The 20,721-nt window shown below is 39.0% G+C and overlaps 1 protein-coding gene across 2 annotated transcripts in view; it reads right to left on the reverse strand.

Annotated features, from left to right (window-relative positions):
* SH3GL3 (SH3 domain containing GRB2 like 3, endophilin A3) overlaps positions 1–20,721 on the reverse strand; it is a 394,383-nt gene that overhangs the window by 14,238 nt on the left and 359,424 nt on the right. For both annotated transcript variants that reach the window (XM_053717414.1, XM_053717415.1), the window contains 2 exons: positions 9,874–9,977; positions 7,937–8,061 (listed from right to left, as the gene is read on the reverse strand). In XM_053717414.1, the coding sequence (XP_053573389.1) occupies positions 7,937–8,061; positions 9,874–9,977 (229 nt within the window). The remainder of the gene's footprint in view (positions 1–7,936; positions 8,062–9,873; positions 9,978–20,721) is intronic.

Here is a 20,721-nt window from a genome sequence, read left to right on the forward strand (position 1 = left end):
AAGAAACACTTGTGTGCTTCTCCTCTCTGGAGTATGGTAGTTTCCTTATATAATTGATAAAAACTCAGATGCGAGTGCATGATAAAAACGGTTTTCTTTATTTGAAACAAAAAGCGTTGTTTGTGCTTATAAGTAAAAAGACTTAAAACAATGTTGAAAAATTCTCATGAAGAGACTGAGAATAACTTCTTGCAACAAGAAAGGATGAGTGAAGTGAATGCCTCTTGAAGCAAACAATGAAAGTCACAATATGTGCCAATGGTTTGGTTGTTAATTCCGTTTGCCCAAGGATGATGAAAAGAATGAAAATAACGATGGTGGAAAATACCTGTGGGTGTTCTATGAACAGCTGGGTGGCACGCCCACTTGTGATGTCACTTCCGGTCCGGCGAGACCACAACGGTCCTGAGCGTTTCTCTGCAAGCCTGACAGATACATGTCTGAGAATCCGGTGCCATCCTTCAAAGTGGAACACCTGAATGGGATACAAACCACCCAGCTGTTCATAGAACACCCACAGGTATTTTCCACCATCGTTATTTTCATTCTTTTCATCATCCTTGTGCAAACGGAATTAACAGCCATACCATTGGCACATCTTTCATTGTTTGCTTCAAGAGGCATTCACTTCACTCATCCTTGCTTGTTACAAGAAGTTATTCTCAGTCTCTTAATGAGAATTATTCAACATTGTTTAAAGACTTTTTACTTATGAGCACAAACAACGGTTTGTATTTCAAATAAAGAAAACCGTTTTTATCATACACTCGCATCTGAGTTTTTATCAATTATATAAGGAAACTACCATACTCCAGAGAGGAGAAGCACACATGTCTTTCTTTAAGAAACCACAGTACACTCCAAAATAGAACGGATTTACTCTACAGCACACAGATGAAATTCCTAACTGAAAGTTAAAGACACCATACTCCACAGAGGAGAAGAATATCCCAAAGGCACCAAAAGAAAGAAACACCGTACTCCAAAGAAGTACCATACTCCAACAGGTCACCATGGGACAAACACCTTTAACACAGGCAGGGATTTATTCCCCCCAATGCTCCTCACATACCTCACATGTTTGAGGTCCAAAAAGGTGAGCATCATTCTTACTTTTTGTACTATATTGTGTACTAGTATAGTCACACTGCACCATAATTTGCTTTTTGTTTATGTTTCCTCCATTCTATGAGCGCTACAGTCTGGGACCCTCAACTCTCACCCTTTACAATTTATTCCATTGATGATAGTGGAATCTCCAGACTAAGCTGCCTTTGAAATACATCAGGAGGAACTTTAAAAAGTGCAAAATAACTATTTGCAAAACACACAGCGCAAACCAAAACACTATCCATTTCACACACACACACACATATATATATATATATATATATATATATATATATATGTGTGTGTATGTATGTACTGTATATATATATATATATATATATATATATATATATATATATATGTGTGTGTGTGTGTCAGGTATTCCACCTTAAACTGACTTGTGTGAATAACTTCCAATACCACCTTTATTCATTAGACCAACCTACCTACTCTATATCACCTGTCTTCTAACCTTAGACAAGTGCTTAGTTATTGAGTTTTATAGGAGTAACATAGTTGCTCTCTCTGCTTTATCCTAAGCTATTTTGGATTACAAATTACTGTTCTAATCTCCTTTATCTACTGAGATATTTCAAGCATCCTAAACAATAGGAAACTTTCCAATCATTAAACTGCCTGCAGCACAGGATCTTTACAAACTGGGAGACTGATCTGGGAGACTGATTCCCACTTCATGCTGACTCCCACAAGCTGCAGCAATCATCTCCTCTCAAAGGAAACAGTTGTGCTACAATACCAAACCTCTGCTCTTTTGTTTGTCACAGTCACTGTAACTAAGTCTGCCGCTGACTATTTACATTAAAGGCTCTAAGGAATAACAACCTGTAATTGAGTTCCAGTTTCCATACAGCCGCTCTGTCTCTTACCTGATTGCATTGCTTCACTGTTGCCTGTCAGCTGCAGATCAGAATCTCTCCTCTCACTGAAAATAACTGCAAGCAAAGTGTCCTGAGGTTGTGGTAAGCATGAACATGTTCTAATTTGTATATATGTATATATATGTGAAGTTTCTCATCACTGCAATTCGTTACTCACCTGGTATATGATTACAAGAGTTTGGTGCTGTAATCAGAGCACTTCTACAAAGACCAGTGACAAGGTAACACAAAGAAAATTACCTACCGGAACCCCTTGTCTGAGAGTCAAACTGAGGACACATAGGAACCGCTGGGAAGCCGTGAGTAGTAACAGCTCACAAGAGAGGGTAAGAAAATCACCCCTAAACACTGTTTGGAACATTCCTTTTCTACAAATTAAGCTCACTGAGGATACAAAGAGGTAACTGTGAAACCTTAATATATCACAACATAAATATAAGGATAAAGAACACAGCCCTCAGTAATTTATCTCCAATTACTTACAAATGCTTTGATGAACTTTTTAGATACACAAAATTATAACCAATATAAGTAAACAGCCATTGTGGGGACACCATTTATAATCTTGCATTTAAATTGTTTTAACTAATTGTTAGTTTTTGCTACATATTTGAAATTTTAAAGCTGATGAAATATAGATATAAAATATCAAATAGAGACAAATATTATTAATTGTGTTGAAATAAAAGAATATATTCTATCTAAAATCTTTGAACAAAGGATACAAAAGAGCAGATAAATCCTTTTATTTGTGTATGAAACAAATGTATATCTGAATTTTAGAAATTTTATGAATTGATCGATATAGTGTTGCAACACTTAGGGATTGTGATTTATTTTATCTTGGTATTATCATGTTTTTATTTTGAAAATAAATTGTAGAAGAATTTTTCACTTATTCTGTCCAAGGTCCAGTTTTTTCTACATATTTAGCTAACGACCTCCATACACACCTTTATCCCTTTTGCAGATTAAGCGCCTAATCTCCATAACTTTTTCACTACAAGAGACACTGTTCAGTTACTCAGGACTGCCTGCTTAATTATATATATAGCTCTTCCTCATAGAGAGAGACATTCTTCTGATTTATTTCTGAGATCATAACCAGGTTCATACCTGAATATACCTCAACTGTATCTTACCAAAAATTCACTGTGAGCTAGCTGGTTGTCTTCCTGGTAAGATAAATCTCAGCTCCATTGAGACATTTTATAACAGTTTCGCAGTTGCAGATCCAAACAACTGTCTTTCATCAGTTGAAACCTAACAGTGTGTGTGTGTATGTGTATATATATATATATATATATATGCGTGTTTGCGTACATACATATATGTGTACATACATAAATATATATATACATACACATATATATATAATATATATATATAGTTATATACACACACACATATATATATATATATATATATATATATATTTATTATTATAATTTATTTGTATAGCGCAGCCAAATTCCCTAGCGCTGATATACACACACATATATATATATATATATATACAGATACCCATATATTATATACTGTGTGTGTATATATATATATATATATATATATATACATAAGCATAAGAAGTGATGATCAAAGGGAGGGAGCGAGGCTGGGAGCCCTTTGCCCTAGCCGGACAACAGCAGGCAATAAAGAAGCTTAGCAGACATAACATTTTTTAGTCAGCAGCCCCCTTGTAGCCCATCCTGTCCTTACAATAGTTTACTGGTCTTCTGCCTGTGTAAAGTTTTGAAGTGATCTGTCAGTGCCATGCTCGGGCAGAGAGGAGTAGAGGGAGACTGCACTTTAAGAGTTCAAACAGCAGGCTGTGCAGAAACACAATCAGGTTGTTTTTGGGGCGGGACCAGTTACTGTCATAGCCTAACTAGCAGAAAGCTGCAGTAATTTTAGTGCGCAGGGGCTGTGCAGGGAGACCAATGTAATATATCTCTGGCAGCCCTGCTCTCTGTTTTCTCCTACTTCAACTTAGCCACATGAGTGAGTCATTAACTATTCGGCCCTATCTACGGCGGCCCACCGGGAAAATTCCCGGTAGCCCAATCTGGCCCTGAGCACATTACCAAAAAAAAAAAGCCGCTATTAAAAATAAAAAAAACTACAGTTATGCCTATACTAAAATGAAAATCCCCTTTAGAAAAAAACACCCCAAAATAAAAAACCCTATACTAACACTTAAAGTTACTATAGCAGTAACCTTTTTGTAGGGCATTTTTGTAGGGCATAGCCCTAAAGAAACTCTTTTCTTAGAAAAAATACAACCCTATTCTACAATTAAAGTAACCCCCCCACCACCCAAAAAAAGCCTATCTAAAAAAAGCCTAATTTAAAAATTGCCCTGAAAAAAAGGCATTTGGTAGGGCATTGCCCTAATTTTATATCAGCTATTTTGCGCATTAAAAACCCTATTCTTAAAAAAAATAAAAAAATCTTTAAAAAAATTAAAAAAATTGTACTTAAAGGGGAATGAAGCCTACATTTTTTCTTTCATGATTCAGATAGAGCATGCAATTTTAGGAAACTTTCTAATTTACTCCTATTATCAAATTTTCTTCATTCTTGTAGTATCTTTATTTGAAAAAGCAGGAATGTAAGCTTAGGAGCCACACATTTGTTTTATTCAGCACCCTGGGTAATGCTTGCTGATTTATGGCTACATTTGTATGGGAAACATCTTGCCACTCTCAGGGATAGACCTTTTTTTATCAAATTCCATAAGGGAATTGTGAGTGTTAGAGTGAAAAACCACGTCTAGACCTGCAAATGTTTTTCAAACGGGGCCTGAGTAAGAAACAGAGAAAAATAAAGAATAAAGCCAGGTGAGAAAGAAAATAGAAAATCCACTGTCAGACAAAATTTAAAACACACCTCTCTCTCCTGTACATATGACACTGCATATTATGACACGTCTCCCTCTCCTCTACACATTAGATACTGCATACTATGACACGTCTCCCTCTGCTCTACACATAAGATACTGCATACTGCAGCATATCTCCCTCTCCTTTGCACATAATATACTTCATATTACAACACTGCTCCCTCTCCTCTACACATTAGATACTGCATATTATGACACGTCTCCCTCTGCTCTACACATAAGATACTGCATACTACAACATATCTCCCTCTCCTCTGCACATGATATACTTCATATTACAACACTCCTCCCTCTCCTCTACACATTAGATACTGCATACTACAACATATCTCCCTCTCCTCTGCACATAATATACTTCATATTACAACACTGCTCCCTCTCCTCTACACATTAGATACTGCATACTACAACATATCTCCCTCTCCTCTGCACATGATATACTTCATATTACAACACTTCTCCCTCTCCTCTACACATTAGATACTGCATACTACAACATATCTCCCTCTCCTCTGCACATAATATACGTCATATTACAACACTGCTCCCTCTCCTCTACACATTAGATACTGCATACTACAACATATCTCCCTCTCCTCTGCACATAAGATACTGCATACTACAACATATCTCCCTCTCCTCTGCACATGATATACTTCATATTACAACACTTCTCCCTCTCCTCTACACATTAGATACTGCATACTACAACATATCTCCCTCTCCTCTGCACATAATATACTTCATATTACAACACTGCTCCCTCTCCTCTACACATTAGATACTGCATATTATGACACGTCTCCCTCTGCTCTACACATAAGATACTGCATACTGCAGCATATCTCCCTCTCCTTTGCACATAATATACTTCATATTACAACACTTCTCCCTCTCCTCTACACATTAGATACTGCATACTACAACATATCTCCCTCTCCTCTGCACATAATATACTTCATATTACAACACTTCTCCCTCTCCTCTACACATTAGATACTGCATACTACAACATATCTCCCTCTCCTGTCCACATACCATACTTCATATTACAACACTGCTCCCTCTCCTCTACACATAAGATATTGCATACTACAACACTTCTCCCTCTCCTGTGCACATACCATACTTCATATTACAACACTGCTCCCTCTCCTCTACACATTAGATACTGCATACTACAACATATCTCCCTCTCCTCTGCACATAATATACTTCATATTACAACACTTCTCCCTCTCCTCTACACATTAGATACTGCATACTACAACATATCTCCCTCTCCTCTGCACATAATATACTTCATATTACAACACTTCTCCCTCTCTTCTAAACATAAGATACTGCATACTACAACATATCTCCCTCTCCTCTGCACATAATATACTTCATATTACAACACTTCTCCCTCTCCTCTACACATTAGATACTGCATACTACAACATATCTCCCTCTCCTGTGCACATACCATACTGCATATTACAACACTGCTCCCTCTCCTCTACACATAAGATACTGCATAATACAACACTGCTCCCTCTCCTCTACACATAAGATACTGCATATTACAACATAGCTCCCTCTCTTGTACACATAAGATACTGCATAATACAACACTGCTCCCTCTCCTGTACACATAAGATACTGCATAATACAACACTGCTCCCTCTCCTGTACACATAATATACTGCATATTACAACACTGCTCCCTCTCCTGTACACATAAGATACTGCATATTACAACATAGCTCCCTCTCCTGTACACATAAGATACTGCATATTACAATATAGCTCCCTCTTCTGTACACATAATATACTGCATATTACAATATAGCTCTGTCTCCTGTACACATAATATACTGCATATTACAACACTGCTCCCTCTCCTGTACACATAGGATACTGCATAATACAACACTGCTCCCTCTCCTGTACACATAAGATACTGCATAATACAACACTGCTCCCTCTCTGTACACATAAGATACTGCATAATACAATATAGCTCTGTCTCCTGTACACATAAGATACTGCATAATACAACACTGCTCCCTCTCCTGTACACATAAGATACTGCATAATACAATATAGCTCCCTCTCCTGTACACATAAGATACTGCATATTACAATATAGCTCCCTCTTCTGTACACATAATATACTGCATATTACAATATAGATCTGTCTCCTGTACACATAATATACTGCATAATACAACATAGCTCCCTCTCCTGTACACATAATATACTGCATATTACAACACTGCTCCCTCTCCTGTACACATAAGATACTGCATAATACAACACTGCTCCCTCTCCTGTACACATAAGATACTGCATAATACAACACTGCTCCCTCTCCTGTACACATAAGATACTGCATAATACAACACTGCTCCCTCTCCTGTACACATAAGATACTGCATAATACAATATAGCTCTGTCTCCTGTACACATAAGATACTGCATATTACAATATAGCTCCCTCTCCTGTACACATACGATACTGCATATTACAATATAGCTCCCTCTCCTGTACACATACGATACTGCATATTACAATATAGCTCCCTCTCCTGTACACATACGATACTGCATATTACAATATAGCTCCCTCTCCTGTATACATACGATACTGCATAATACAATATAGCTCTGTCTCCTGTACACATAAGATACTGCATATTACAACATAGCTCTGTCTCCTGTACACATAAGATACTGCATAATACAATATAGCTCTGTCTCCTGTACACATAAGATACTGCATATTACAACATAGCTCCCTCTCCTGTACACATACGATACTGCATATTACAATATAGCCCTGTCTCCTGTACACATACGATACTGCATATTACAACACTGTTCAGTCTCCTCTACACATAGCATACTTCATATTACAACATAGCTCACACTCCTATACATAGATACTGCATAATACAACACAACAAATAGAGGGTATTTTTGTGAGTATTTCTTTTATTCAAATGTAAAATTTGTTGAGAAATTACTAGGTCTATTTTACCTGATAACTTGATTGATGATTTGTAAGAAACTCCATTATGGTGCAGCTTTTCACTAGATTCCAAGGTTGATATTATTGATTTTGAATGGAAGTCCCTTTTAGGGCGCCTGGACACTGCATTAAGTCTGCAAGCAAGAAGACCAGGTATTAAAATAACAATATCAAAAAAACATTTCTGGCTACTTAAACAAGATGAACTCAGATTCTAGATTAGATGCTACGGGCCGATTTATTAAGATGCGGGCGGACATGATCCGCTGCCCGACATCACTAAATGCTGACAGTATACGCTGTCAGCATTTAACATTGCACAAGCATTTCTTGTGAAATGCTTGTGCAAAGACCGCTGCTTCTTAACTCTTGTTTCCGACGAGCCTGATATTCTAAGATATTCACCGATACAGCAAGGCCTTTAAAAATACTTAGAAACACAAATGTTATCTTGAGAAATGTTTATGTTACTATAAACTGTTCTTTATGTGAAACAGAGACACCTACATTACAATCCAAGTGAATGTGTGACTCTCTTTTCTGGCAAAAGATTTTATAAACAAGATGAAAGAACTGTTAACATAAACACTGCGATATGGAATTAACTTAAAGGGCCATGATACCCAAATGTTGAATTCACTTGAAAGTGATGCAGTATAGCTGCAAAAAGCTGACTAGAAAATGTTACCTGAACATCTCTATGTAAAAAAGAAAGGTATTTTATCTCAAAAATTCCTCAGTGGCCACATCCCATTGTAAAGGACTTCTAAGCAGCAAATCAGTATGTCTGTCCCGGAACAGCTAAGGGAGTAAGCTTTCCCTATTCAGTTTAAGGAAGTTTACTATGAAATCTCATGAGAGTTAAGTGAAATCTCATGAGATCACAGTAAAAGAGTTCATGACCTTAGCACTGCTGATGCTGATTGGCTGCTGTTCATTTCTTCATTATTATTTTTTACCTGCAGCTGAGCTAGGGTTGCCACCCGCCCCGGTTTCACCGGGACAGTCCCGGTCTGAGGCTCTGTGTCCCATGTCCCGGAACTAGCCTCAAATGCCCCAGGCTAAGCGCTCCCCTGGCGCAGCAGTGAGCAGACTTTACAAAATATTAGCTGGCCAGTGGAGCCCTTAGCCCGGGGTTACAAAATGGGTGAGTCTGCTGCCTGCAGGAGAGAGTGAGACGGAGATTGGTGTGGGGCAGTGGGAGGGGGGAAGAGGGTCAAGGAGAGGAGTCGTCACATCTGATTCCGGCTGCAGCTGAGAGCGGCAGAGAGACTGAGGCAGGTGATGGTGTGGTGGCCGCGCGGCGGGCTGTCTGCCTGCCGAAAAATGGGAAGTTTTTACCTTCGTAGTTCCACCACCTCCCGTCAACTAGTCTGTAGGTCCTGTGCAGCAGCCAGCAGCATACAGCCTTCCTGAGCCAACAAGTGCAGAGCAGTGCAGCCACAGAGAAGCTGTAAGTAATACTTGGCTGTGTCTGCTGTTTTTTCAAATTGATATGGTCATTTTTTTTTGTGGGGGCTTAATTATGTGTAAATATAATATATATATAAAAATTGATTTTATAATGAATTTGAGGCCGCGAGAAGCCACACCCTCTCCACGCCCACTTAAAGTGTCCAGGAATTTTCTGGGCAAAAGGTGGCAACCCTAAGCTGAGCAACAGCTGAAGTATATTTTTTTACACCGAATTTAATCTGCTGAGCTGAGGGAATTGTGAGGTAAAATATCTTCCTTTTTTACATAGAGATGCTCAGGTGATATTTTCCTGTCAGCTTTTTACAGTTATACTGCATCAGTTATTTAGCATATGAGTATTATGTCCCTTTAATGCTTACCCAAAACAGACTGACTGGGATTTAAAAGGCATCTAACACTTCATTGCTATTGCAGCTAAAAAAATAAATTTCTTCAGAATTCTAACATTATTTAATTTCACAAACATTCACCTGTTATGTAGTTTGCTGTGAAGGTCCTCAAGAACTTGAGCTGACTGTCTGTGATAGTCTAATGCAGCTTCTGTGAATACTGCCAGCTGGCTGACTTGTTCTATCTATAGGAGGAGCAGAACAGTCACTTTACAACAATATAATGAATGCTTTATATATATATATATATATATATATATATATATATATATATATATATATATATACATACTCTATATTAGCAATTGACCACTGCATTAAACATACATGGATCCAAAGAAATGTTTTACAATTATTTAAAACTGCCTTTTTGTCAACAACATCTGCAGGGTGTGGATATTTCAAAGCAGTCCCTGGATGCACCCCCTGTAAACCTCTTCTCTAGTCTCCTTTGCTGCTTCCAATAAGAAGCCAATGCAAATGAGCTTATGAACTGGTGCAAAGGAGCTTGTGGCCTGGTGCAAAGGAGCTTGTGGCCTGGTACAAAGGAGCTTGTGAACTGGTGCAAAGGAGTTTGTGAACTAGTGCAAAGGAGCTTGTGAACTGGTGCAAAGGAGCTTGTGAACTGGTGCAAAGGAGCTTGTGAACTGGTGCAAAGTAGCTTGTGGCCTAGTGCAAATGAGCTTGTGGCCTGGTGCAAAGGAGTTTGTGGCCTGGTGCAAAGGAGCTTGTGAACTGGTGCAAAGTAGCTTGTGGCCTAGTGCAAATGAGCTTGTGGCCTGGTGCAAAGGAGCTTGTGGCCTGGTGCAAAGGAGCTTGTGGCCGAGCTTGTGAACTGGTGCAAAGAAGCTTGTGGCCTGGTGCAAATGAGCTTGTGGCCTGGTGTAAAGGAGCTTGTGAACTGGTGCAAAGAAGCTTGTGGCCTGGTGCAAATGAGCTTGTGAACTGGTGCAAAGAAGCTTGTGGCCTGGTGCAAATGAGCTTGTGGCCTGGTGTAAAGGAGCTTGTGAACTGGTGCAAAGAAGCTTGTGGCCTGGTGCAAATGAGCTTGTGGCCTGGTGTAAAGGAGCTTGTGAACTGGTGCAAAGAAGCTTGTGGCCTGGTGCAAATGAGCTTGTGGCCTGGTGCAAATGAGCTTGTGGCCTGGTGCAAATGAGCTTGTGGCCTGGTGCAAAGGAGCTTGGGGCCTGGTGCAAAGGAGCTTGTGGCCTGGTGCAAATGAGTTTGTGGCTTGGTGCAAATGAGTTTGTGGCCTGGTGCAAATGAGTTTGTGGCCTGGTGCAAAGGAGCTTGTGGCCTGGTGCAAAGGAGCTTGTGGCCTGGTGCAAATGAGTTTGTGGCCTGGTGCAAATGAGCTTGTGGCCTGGTGCAAATGAGCTTGTGGCCTGGTGCAAATGAGCTTGTGGCCTGGTGCAAAGGAGCTTGTGGCCTGGTGCAAAGGAGCTTGTGGCCTGGTGCAAATGAGCTTGTGGCCTGGTGCAAATGAGTTTTTGAACTCGTCCAAATTAGTTTATGTACTGGTGTAAATGAGCTTGGAACCTAATGCAAATGAGTTTGGGGCCTGGTGCAAATGAGCTTGGGGCCCTGGTGCAGATAGGGTCGCCACCCGTCCCTTGAAATATGGAATCGTCCTGTATTTTCAACTGGTTGAACTGGTTGACAATGGCAGTCACCACGTTTCTTCCTCCGTCGACTCTGACTCCTGACATCAGTTTATGGGAAGCTGTGGAGCGATTGGTTTGCTATGTTGCGCCAGATCGATCGCTCTGTGTTCTTAGGTTGACTTGTTTCTGAGAGTTTCGGCACCAGCAGCTGCTATCACTTGTTGTTGTGTATCACTTTCATGGCTCCTATATCCAGCGGCAGTAGCAGCGAGCAGCACAGTAACTGAAGGCAGTGAAGGGGATGTCTGTCATGTCATTATATCAGGGGAATGGCTGAATGGGTGATAAAAACAAGCAGCGTGTAGGAAGGAAGTAGCAGTAGTAGATAAAATGAATAGCTGACAGCAGTAAGCAAAGGGTAGCCCAATATCTAGTGACATGAGAAGTATAAGCTATTATGTATCATAGCAACAAGCACTAAACAGTTATGCAACCTAATTCTAAATCAAAACTTACTACGCCGCATAGCCTATGCGGTGTAGTAAGTTTTGATTTAGAATTAGATCATAGTTAAATTTCGTGTCAAGAAACATTTGTTTAACCAGTTTGTTGCATAACTGTTTAGGGCTTGTTGCTATGACACATAATAATAATTTGTGATATCTCTGTAGAGCTAGAGTCTTATTTTTACCTTAAACATATTTGCCCTTGATGCAGTTTCCTTGAGCATAATGCCAGCGTTTATTACCTAAGGAGGAAATAAGAAACCAATGTTTTGGTACTCCTGTGATATTTTAAGGCATTGGATAGGCAGCAGTGATACGATTCGATTGGATACTCTTTTGTCAGAAACGTATCCATGGGTGATGCTGTCAGATTATTTGAGATTATTATGTTTAGCGTTTCTTTGTAATACATCTTCATTTTATCTAGTGCTAAACTAAAAGGTCCAATAATACTTTAGGTTTGTAATGAAATGTGGTACATAATGAAAAACCATCTTTATATATATATATACCAACACAACTTGGGGAGGCAAACCTTAATGCTAAAGAACTTAGTCACACACTAAATCATGCTGTCGATATGTATATTGCAGCATAAACTAATGTTTGTTTGCATCTGCAGAATTGTCATTTAGGTATCTTTTTGATTTAATATGTTAGTCTTGTTGTTAATAATATTTATATAGCTCCACATGCTAATGCAATAGCAATATATAGCTATGTAAATACATAAGATAAACTTACAGTACTTACAAAAAAAGAAACTAAAACAAGAGGAGAATTAATATTAGAATATGCTGTCTAATAGGAATACAAACACAGAGAGCACCTTATCTTTCATGTGTTTATTGCCTAACGTTGCAACTTACAACAATTAGAACTAATAATCTTGCCAGGAGTGGCAACATTTGTCTAAAGAGCTGCTTATTTATGTTTGTATAGAAGTTGTTTTTATCATTTTTGTCATATTTTTTTCAGGCAATTATGAACTCATGAGGTTTCAATTAATAAATGTACAGTCAATTAGAGAAGATGATGTGGGCAAACTTAGGGTGACCATATTGCCGCTTTAAAAAGGGACACATATGAAAAAACATATGTCAGGGCTGTTTAAAGAAATGTTTGGAATAATGTTCCATTATAAGAACCCTGACAAATGTATTTTTCATAAGTGTCCCTTTTTAAATATGGTCACCCTAGGCAAACTAGACCGGAAGCGGCAGCCCCGACTGTGGTGAACAGCCAGACCTCCCCCTCCCCACTCATGCAGCTGATTGCTTGCGAATCTATACGTGGATATAGCGAATTATAAGCACTGTGTACATTACTCTTTATTTTCCATCTAGTAACGTTATTATATTTTTCATTATTTGACATTAACATGTTATACAATGTGCTGTATTCCTATTTAGTAAAATTGTGTTCTAATTGGATCTTTGCTTTTGGACTTCTTTGACACTATCTTATGCACAACTTTAGTTGGTTGCAGCAACAATCTTTAGTAGGCAAAGTGTTAATTAAATCCAGATTGTTTATGGACTTTTCTTTGACACTGATGTATTAATTTGATTGCAGCATGGGGAATTGTGCTTTCTAATAAGAAATGTGAAACATTACCCAGGAGTCTTTCACAGTGTGTGTTTGAACTGTAGTCCTGGGTTCAATGGTAAAAGTAATAGTAATAATACATGAAGCTATCTCTGTACTCAAACTATATATCAAATTAGATTCAGGGTCCTCCTACCTCTTTATTGTGGAGCTATGCCTAAAATTGTATTTATTTAAAATTTGAAATGATTTGCTTTTAAATTTTTAGCTGGATTGTCATCTTGGTTCGGTTGGTGTGCACTCACGTTGAAGATCTGGGAACTCCAGCTTGCACATTTAACACTTTCCTCATAGTGCACCATCAATTTGTGAGTTCTTTACTTTTCTCTCTTTACATCAGAACATGTAGAGTAATGCTATGTGGCACCCCTTTGCTTTGTTTAAATTTCAATATCAGTATTCCATTAACTGGACGGAGTAGTCTGAGATTGATGGGACTACTTAAATCTCTTGATTTTGAATGGTAAACTATTATTTTGAACTATATATTATTTTTAACTCAATTTGGTTTGTTAATTTGAATATATTTTTATTCACTTGTAACTACAATAATTTTTTTTTGTTTAGTATCATATCGCATGACATGGTAGTTTGCTCCCTATAGTTGAGTCCTATTCTTTCAGGCTCACAGCCAATCAGAGTTAGAGGAGGGCGGGTCTCTTGGCGGAGAGTTGATTGGAAAGAATGGTGGAGGCAGCTCCAGATAACCCCCCGCGTCCAGCTCTGAACGTTTCAGAGCTGAAATGAAAGCGGATGCAAAAGTACCGACAAGAGTGGGAGGAATCAAATACTAGTTTCAGCAGTTTTCAGCATGCCTCAGGAGAGTAACATTCCTGCAATGCTAGAGCTCACAGAAATCAAAGCACCGTCTCACATTTCTTCATACCTCAATCATCTCCTGAGGCAGATAGTGTAACGACAATATTTTAATCACCTCAATAACTTTCTGATTGATTACTTTAGATTTCATAGCCTGCCTATTTGTTAAGAAAAAATGTTAAAAATGTAAATGAATCATGTTATGGTATGATTTGCTTATTAAAGGGACAGTATACACCAATTTTCATATAACTGCATGTAATAGACACTACTATAAAGAATGCACAGATACTGATATAAGAATCCAGTATACAACAGTTTAAAAACTTACTTAGAAGCTCTCCGTTTAGCTCTGTTGATAAGGCAACTAGAAAGCCCACTGCAAGTGGGGAATATTAGACACTCCCCCTCCCTCCCCTTCTTTTGCATATGAAAAGACCCTTTACACAAACAGGAGCAAGCTGGAGTAGGTATACGTCAGTATTCTCCTAAAACTTTGGGGCTTGTTTAGGAGTCTGAAAATCAGAGCAATGTTATTTAAAAATAAGCAAAACTATACATTTAAAATTTTTTTTATGGGCTATATAAATAGATCATCTGCAAAACGTTTATGCAAAGAAAAAATGAGTGTATAATGTCCCTTTACATTTAAGGTGTATACAGTCAGACACATAAGCATTATTTTAATAAGAGATATATATTTAATACATATTTAATATTACAAATTTGGGGCACGATCCGATATACGGTGTAGTTTTCGGCGCAAGCAAGGGAACCCGCGCCACCCATAGTTTCACCTCCCACATCGGGGTATTACATATATGGCGCTGGCAGTTGCTAAAGTGCCGTAAGTCTAATAAACCAGCGATGTCCAGAAATGAGCGTAACTACAAATTTCTGGAGTCGCCAGTTACTTACAGCACTTTAGAAACTGTCGGCGCCTAAAAAAACTAACATATCAAATCTCCCGTAACTGTCTAACCTGCCTCCCAAACATCATCCTGACACGTATACCCCTATATCCGCAATCCCCCCTCTCACTCCTAATAATAAATGTATTAACCCCTAGACCGACAACCCCCCACAACGCAATAAGCCTAATTATTAACCCCTAAACCATCATAGCCCACACCGCAATAACCTATCCTAGTATTAACCCCTAAACCGCCGCTCCCGGACCCCGCCGCCACCTACATTAAATATATCAACCCCTAATCTGACTCCCCTACACCGCCGCCACCTACATTAAATGTATCAACCCCTAATCTGACTCCCCTACACCGCCGCCACCTACATTAAATATATCAACCCCTAATCTGACCCCCCTACACCGCCGCCACCTACATTAAATATAGTAACCCCTAATCTGACCCCCCTACACCGCCGTCACCTACATTAAATATATTACCCCCTAAACCTAAGTCTAACCCTAACACCCCCTAACTTAATTATTATTTAAATAAATCTAAATAATATTAATATTATTAACTAAATTATTCCTATTTAAAACTAAATACTTACCTATAAAATAAACCCTAAGATGGCTACAACATAATTAATAATTACATTGTAGCTATTTAGGATTTATATTTATTTTACAGGTAACTTTGTATTTATTTTAACTAGGTACAATAGCTATTAAATAGTTAATAACTATTTTATAGCTACCTTGTTAAAATAATTACAAAATTACCTGTAAAATAAATTCTAACCTGTTACAAATACACCTAACACTACACTATCAATAAATTAATTAAATAAATTAACTACAATTATCTATAATAAAATACAATTAAATAAACTAAACTATATTACAAAAAAACCCCCACTAAATTACAAAAAATAAAAAAATATTACAAGAAGTTTAATATAATTACACCTAATCTAAGCCCCCTAATAAAATAAAAAAGCCCACCAAAATAATAAAATTTCCCTACCCTAAACTAAATTACAAAGTAATCAGCTCTTTTACCAGCCCTTAAAAGGGCTTTTTGCGGGGCATTGCCCCAAAGTAATCAGCTCTTTTACCTGTAAAAAAAAGAAATACAATACCCCCCCAACATTAAAACCCACCACCCACACTCCCCTATTCTACAACCCACCCGATCCCCCCCTTAAATAAACCTAACACTACCCCATTGAAGATCACCCTACCTTGAGCCGTCTTCACCCAGCCGGGCACCACTGGTCATCCGATGCGGCAGAAGAGGACATCCGGACCAGCAGAAGTCTTCATCAGATCGGGGCAGAAGAGGTCCTCCATCCTGCAGAAGTCTTCATCCAAGCGGCATCTTCTATCTTCATCCTTCTGGTGATGAGCGGCTCCATCTTGAAGACCTCCGGCGCGGAACAACCTTCTCTCCCGACAACTACCCGACGAATGGCTGGTCCTTTAAATGACGTCATCCAAGATGGCGTCCCTCAAATTCCGATTGGCTGATAGGATTCTATTGACCTCACATTCTATTGACTGATCCAATGAGCCAATCGGATTGAACTTCAATCTGATTGGCTGATTAAATCAACCAATCGGATTTTTCCTACCTTAATTCCGATTGGCTTATAGAATCCTATCAGCCAATCGGAATTCGAGGGACGCCATCTTGGATGACGTCATTAAAAGGACCAGCCATTCGTCGGGTAGTTGTCGGGCGAGAAGGATGTTCCGCGCCGGAGGTCTTCAAGATGGAGCTGCTCATCGCCGGAAGGATGAAGATAGAAGATGCCGCTTGGATGAAGACTTCTGCCGGATGGAGGACCTCTTCTGCCTCGATCGGATGAAGACTTCTGCCGGTCCGGATGTCCTCTTCTGCCGCATCGGATGACCAGTGGTACCAGGCTTGGTGAAGACGGCTCAAGGTAGGGTGATCTTCAATGGGGTAGTGTTAGGTCTATTTAAGGGGGGATCGGGTGGGTTTTAGAGTAGGGGTGTGTGGGTGGTGGGTTTTAATGTTGGGGGGTATTGTATTTCTTTTTTTTTTTTTACAGGTAAAAGAGCTGATTACTTTGGGGCAATGCCCCACTGAAAGCCCTTTTAAGGGCTGGTAAAAGAGCTGATTACTTTGTAATTTAGTTTAGGGTAGGGAAATTTTATTATTTTGGTGGGCTTTTTTTATTTTATTAGGGGGCTTAGATTAGGTGTAATTAGATTAAACTTCTTGTAATATTGTTTTATTTTTTGTAATTTAGTGTTTGTTTTATTTTGTAATATAGTTTAGTTTATTTAATTGTATTTTATTATGGATAATTGTAGTTAATTTATTTAATTAATTTATTGATAGTGTAGTGTTAGGTGTATTTGTAACTTAGGTTAGGATTTATTTTACAGGTAATTTTGTAATTATTTTAAGGTTTCTAGGTAGCTATTAAATAGTTATTAACTATTTAATAGCTATTGTACCTAGTTAAAATAAATACAAAGTTACCTGTAAAATAAATATAAATCCTAAAATAGCTACAATGTAATTATTAATTATATTGTAGCTATCTTAGGGTTTATTTTATAGGTAAGTATTTAGTTTTAAATAGGAATAATTTAGTTAATAATATTAATATTATTTAGATTTATTTCAATAATAATTAAGTTAGGGGGTGTTAGGGTTAGACTTAGGTTTAGGGGGTAATATATTTAATGTAGGTGGCGACGGTGTAGGGGAGTCAGATTAGGGGTTGATACATTTAATGTAGGTGGCGGCGGTGTAGGGGGGTCAGATTAGGGGTTGATATATTTAATGTAGGTGGCGGCGGTGTAGGGGGGTCAGATTAGGGGGTAATATATTTAATGTAGGTGGCGGCGGGGTCCGGGAGCGTCGGTTTAGGGGTTAGACACTTTATTTAGGTGCTGCGGGGTCCGGGAGCGGCGGTTTTGGGGTTAATACATATAATGTAGGTGGCGGTGGGCTCCAGGAGCGGCGGTTTAGGGGTTAATACACTTTATTAGGGAATGCGGTTGACAGGTAGATAGACATTGCGCATGCGTTAGGTGTTAGGTTTTTTTTGGAAGGCATTTTAGGGAGTTACGGTGCTCCAATACTCAGCGCAAGGCCTGCTACGGGTGCATTTTATGGCGAGGTGAAAATGGAGTAAGATTTCTCCATTTACGACACGTAAGGCCTTGTGCTGGATATTGGATACCGACTTACGAGGCGGTCCCATGTTAGCCTATGGGAGTAAAATTTGCGGGCGACGGGTGAAATATACGGGCGTAAGTTGTATGCTACGCCGTATATGTGATACCAAACCAGCGCAAAATCTGGCGTCGCCGGCTTTTGCGGGCGACGCTGCATATCGGATCGGGCCCATAGTGCCTATGTGAAGCAAATAAACAACTTTGTTATGCTTAACCAATTTAAATGATTGCATCCTTCAATACTATAGGATTAACAATAGACTATATAAAATAGATTAACTTGTGTGTGGTTTCACTGTTTGGATGGTGTTACTGTACAACAAATATTTTTGCCAAAATCTGTGTTAACACCACCCTATACAATTACTCAAGTTCTTTAGCAATTTCTGATTCTACTCCCCTCTAGGTTACAGCAGCAGAGTTAACGCAGGTGTACCACACGGTTAAACACAAGCTCAGCTATAACAGTGCTGACTGTGGACACAAGCTCAACCAAAAGATCCTGCATGACTCCAAAATCATAAAGCAAATGTCCCTCGGGAGAACTAAGGCAGAAGTAATGGCCAAAGATGTCCTTGCTCCAAAGGCAGTGGCTGATTTTAACATCAGGTAAACCCCTCCCATTCTCCATACAGACGGATGCATCAAATAAAGGGAACAGGAAGATGTTTCCCCTTGCTGTACAGAATTAAGGCCAGAAACTGGGATCTGCAACAAAATGCTTGATTTTGGAGAGAATGCAGATGAGTCAGCTGCTGGGATTATGGATTACATAGAACAATCCATTGATAAATTTGGCTTATCGTTAGATCAAGGTACAGCGTATAGTGCAGACAATACTAACGTAAATTATGGAATCCACAACTCTGTCTTCACCAACCTAAAGAAAAAGCAAAACAATCTGCTGCAAGGGAACTGCCATGCCTATATTGTGCACAACACAGTGAAGCATGCTCTCGACCAGCTCAGTGTAGATGTTGAAAATGTTGTGCTGAAGGTCTATGGCCACTTCTCCACATCTGCCAAACGAAGGGAATCACTCAAAGAGTTTCGCCAGTTCTGTGATGTGGAGTTCCGCGAGATTCTGCAACATGTTTCAACTGAGGAAGATGCTGATAATGTGGAAGTTTACCTCCTGTTCTCCAATAACATCCTCTGCCTCTTTGAGGATGTTGTAAAGAAGCTGGAAAATGATTCAGCCACCTGTGTTGAGTTATATTCCATTATGCCTACCTGCAAGCAAAAAGTCACGCAGAGAAGAGATGACCAGTTTTATGACTACTTAAGCTGCAGCATCTTCTCCCACATGATGCAGACAGGGCAAGGGCAGATTTCACAGCATTTTTCAACACAGCAATCTCATACACTGAGAAATGGTTTGACTTTTCAAAGGACAGCTGGCTGTTCTCCCTGCAACCTCTCTCTCTGCACCATGGCATGCTTTCCTTCAGCGACACTGAGAGGATCACTAATAAGCTCAACCTCATCCAAAAAGTCAGCATGGATGAACTTTATGATGAATGGACCACAGCAAATAGCATTCCGAAGGGGCTCAGAGAAGGTGCAGAGGATGAATGAAAGTCCAAAGACGTGTTTGCCAAGTGGATGGCTCTCTTTCAAGTAGCAAAACTGCCTAACATGCTGTCCATCATCAGCCACATTTTAAGTATCCCAGCATCCACTGGTTATGTGGAAAGGATCTTTTCCAGAATGGCCAACAAATGGAGTGACAGCAGGAACAGGTGCTCTGTGGAGCTCATTAGGAGTGAGCTCTTGATCACTCTCAACTTTGAGCAGTCCTGTTCAGAGTTTTACGGTAGCTGTTTAAAAGACAAACAGCTTCTCAGTGCTGCACGGAGTGACAAGAAGTACACTTATAAAAGGAAGTAGGCTTGACATGCTCCAATACTGCACACTACTACTTCTGGTCCACTGATGTTATCATGTTCATGATGTTCATGGAAGATCGTTTGCAAGTCTCCTGCACTATATATATTTTTTTCCAATAGACTTTTTTGAGTACCAAAGCATTTGTTTAATTTAAAGTTAATAAGTTATTGATCTGTTAATTTAATAAGTTAATAAAATATGGTTCACATCTCAAAAGTTCCTCCAAAAGCCTATTTTTTGTGGTCTTACTGTCAAACTTTGTTGGCCTATGTTTATTATCGTCATAGCTTTGTATTCAGCTATGACGATGTAACCACTTGAGTTGTTATAGAGAGAGACTGAGTGCACTGATTTCAATAGCAGATATCTTTTT

Source organism: Bombina bombina, chromosome 6 (genome assembly GCF_027579735.1).
Source record: "Bombina bombina isolate aBomBom1 chromosome 6, aBomBom1.pri, whole genome shotgun sequence".
NCBI lineage: Eukaryota > Metazoa > Chordata > Amphibia > Anura > Bombinatoridae > Bombina > Bombina bombina.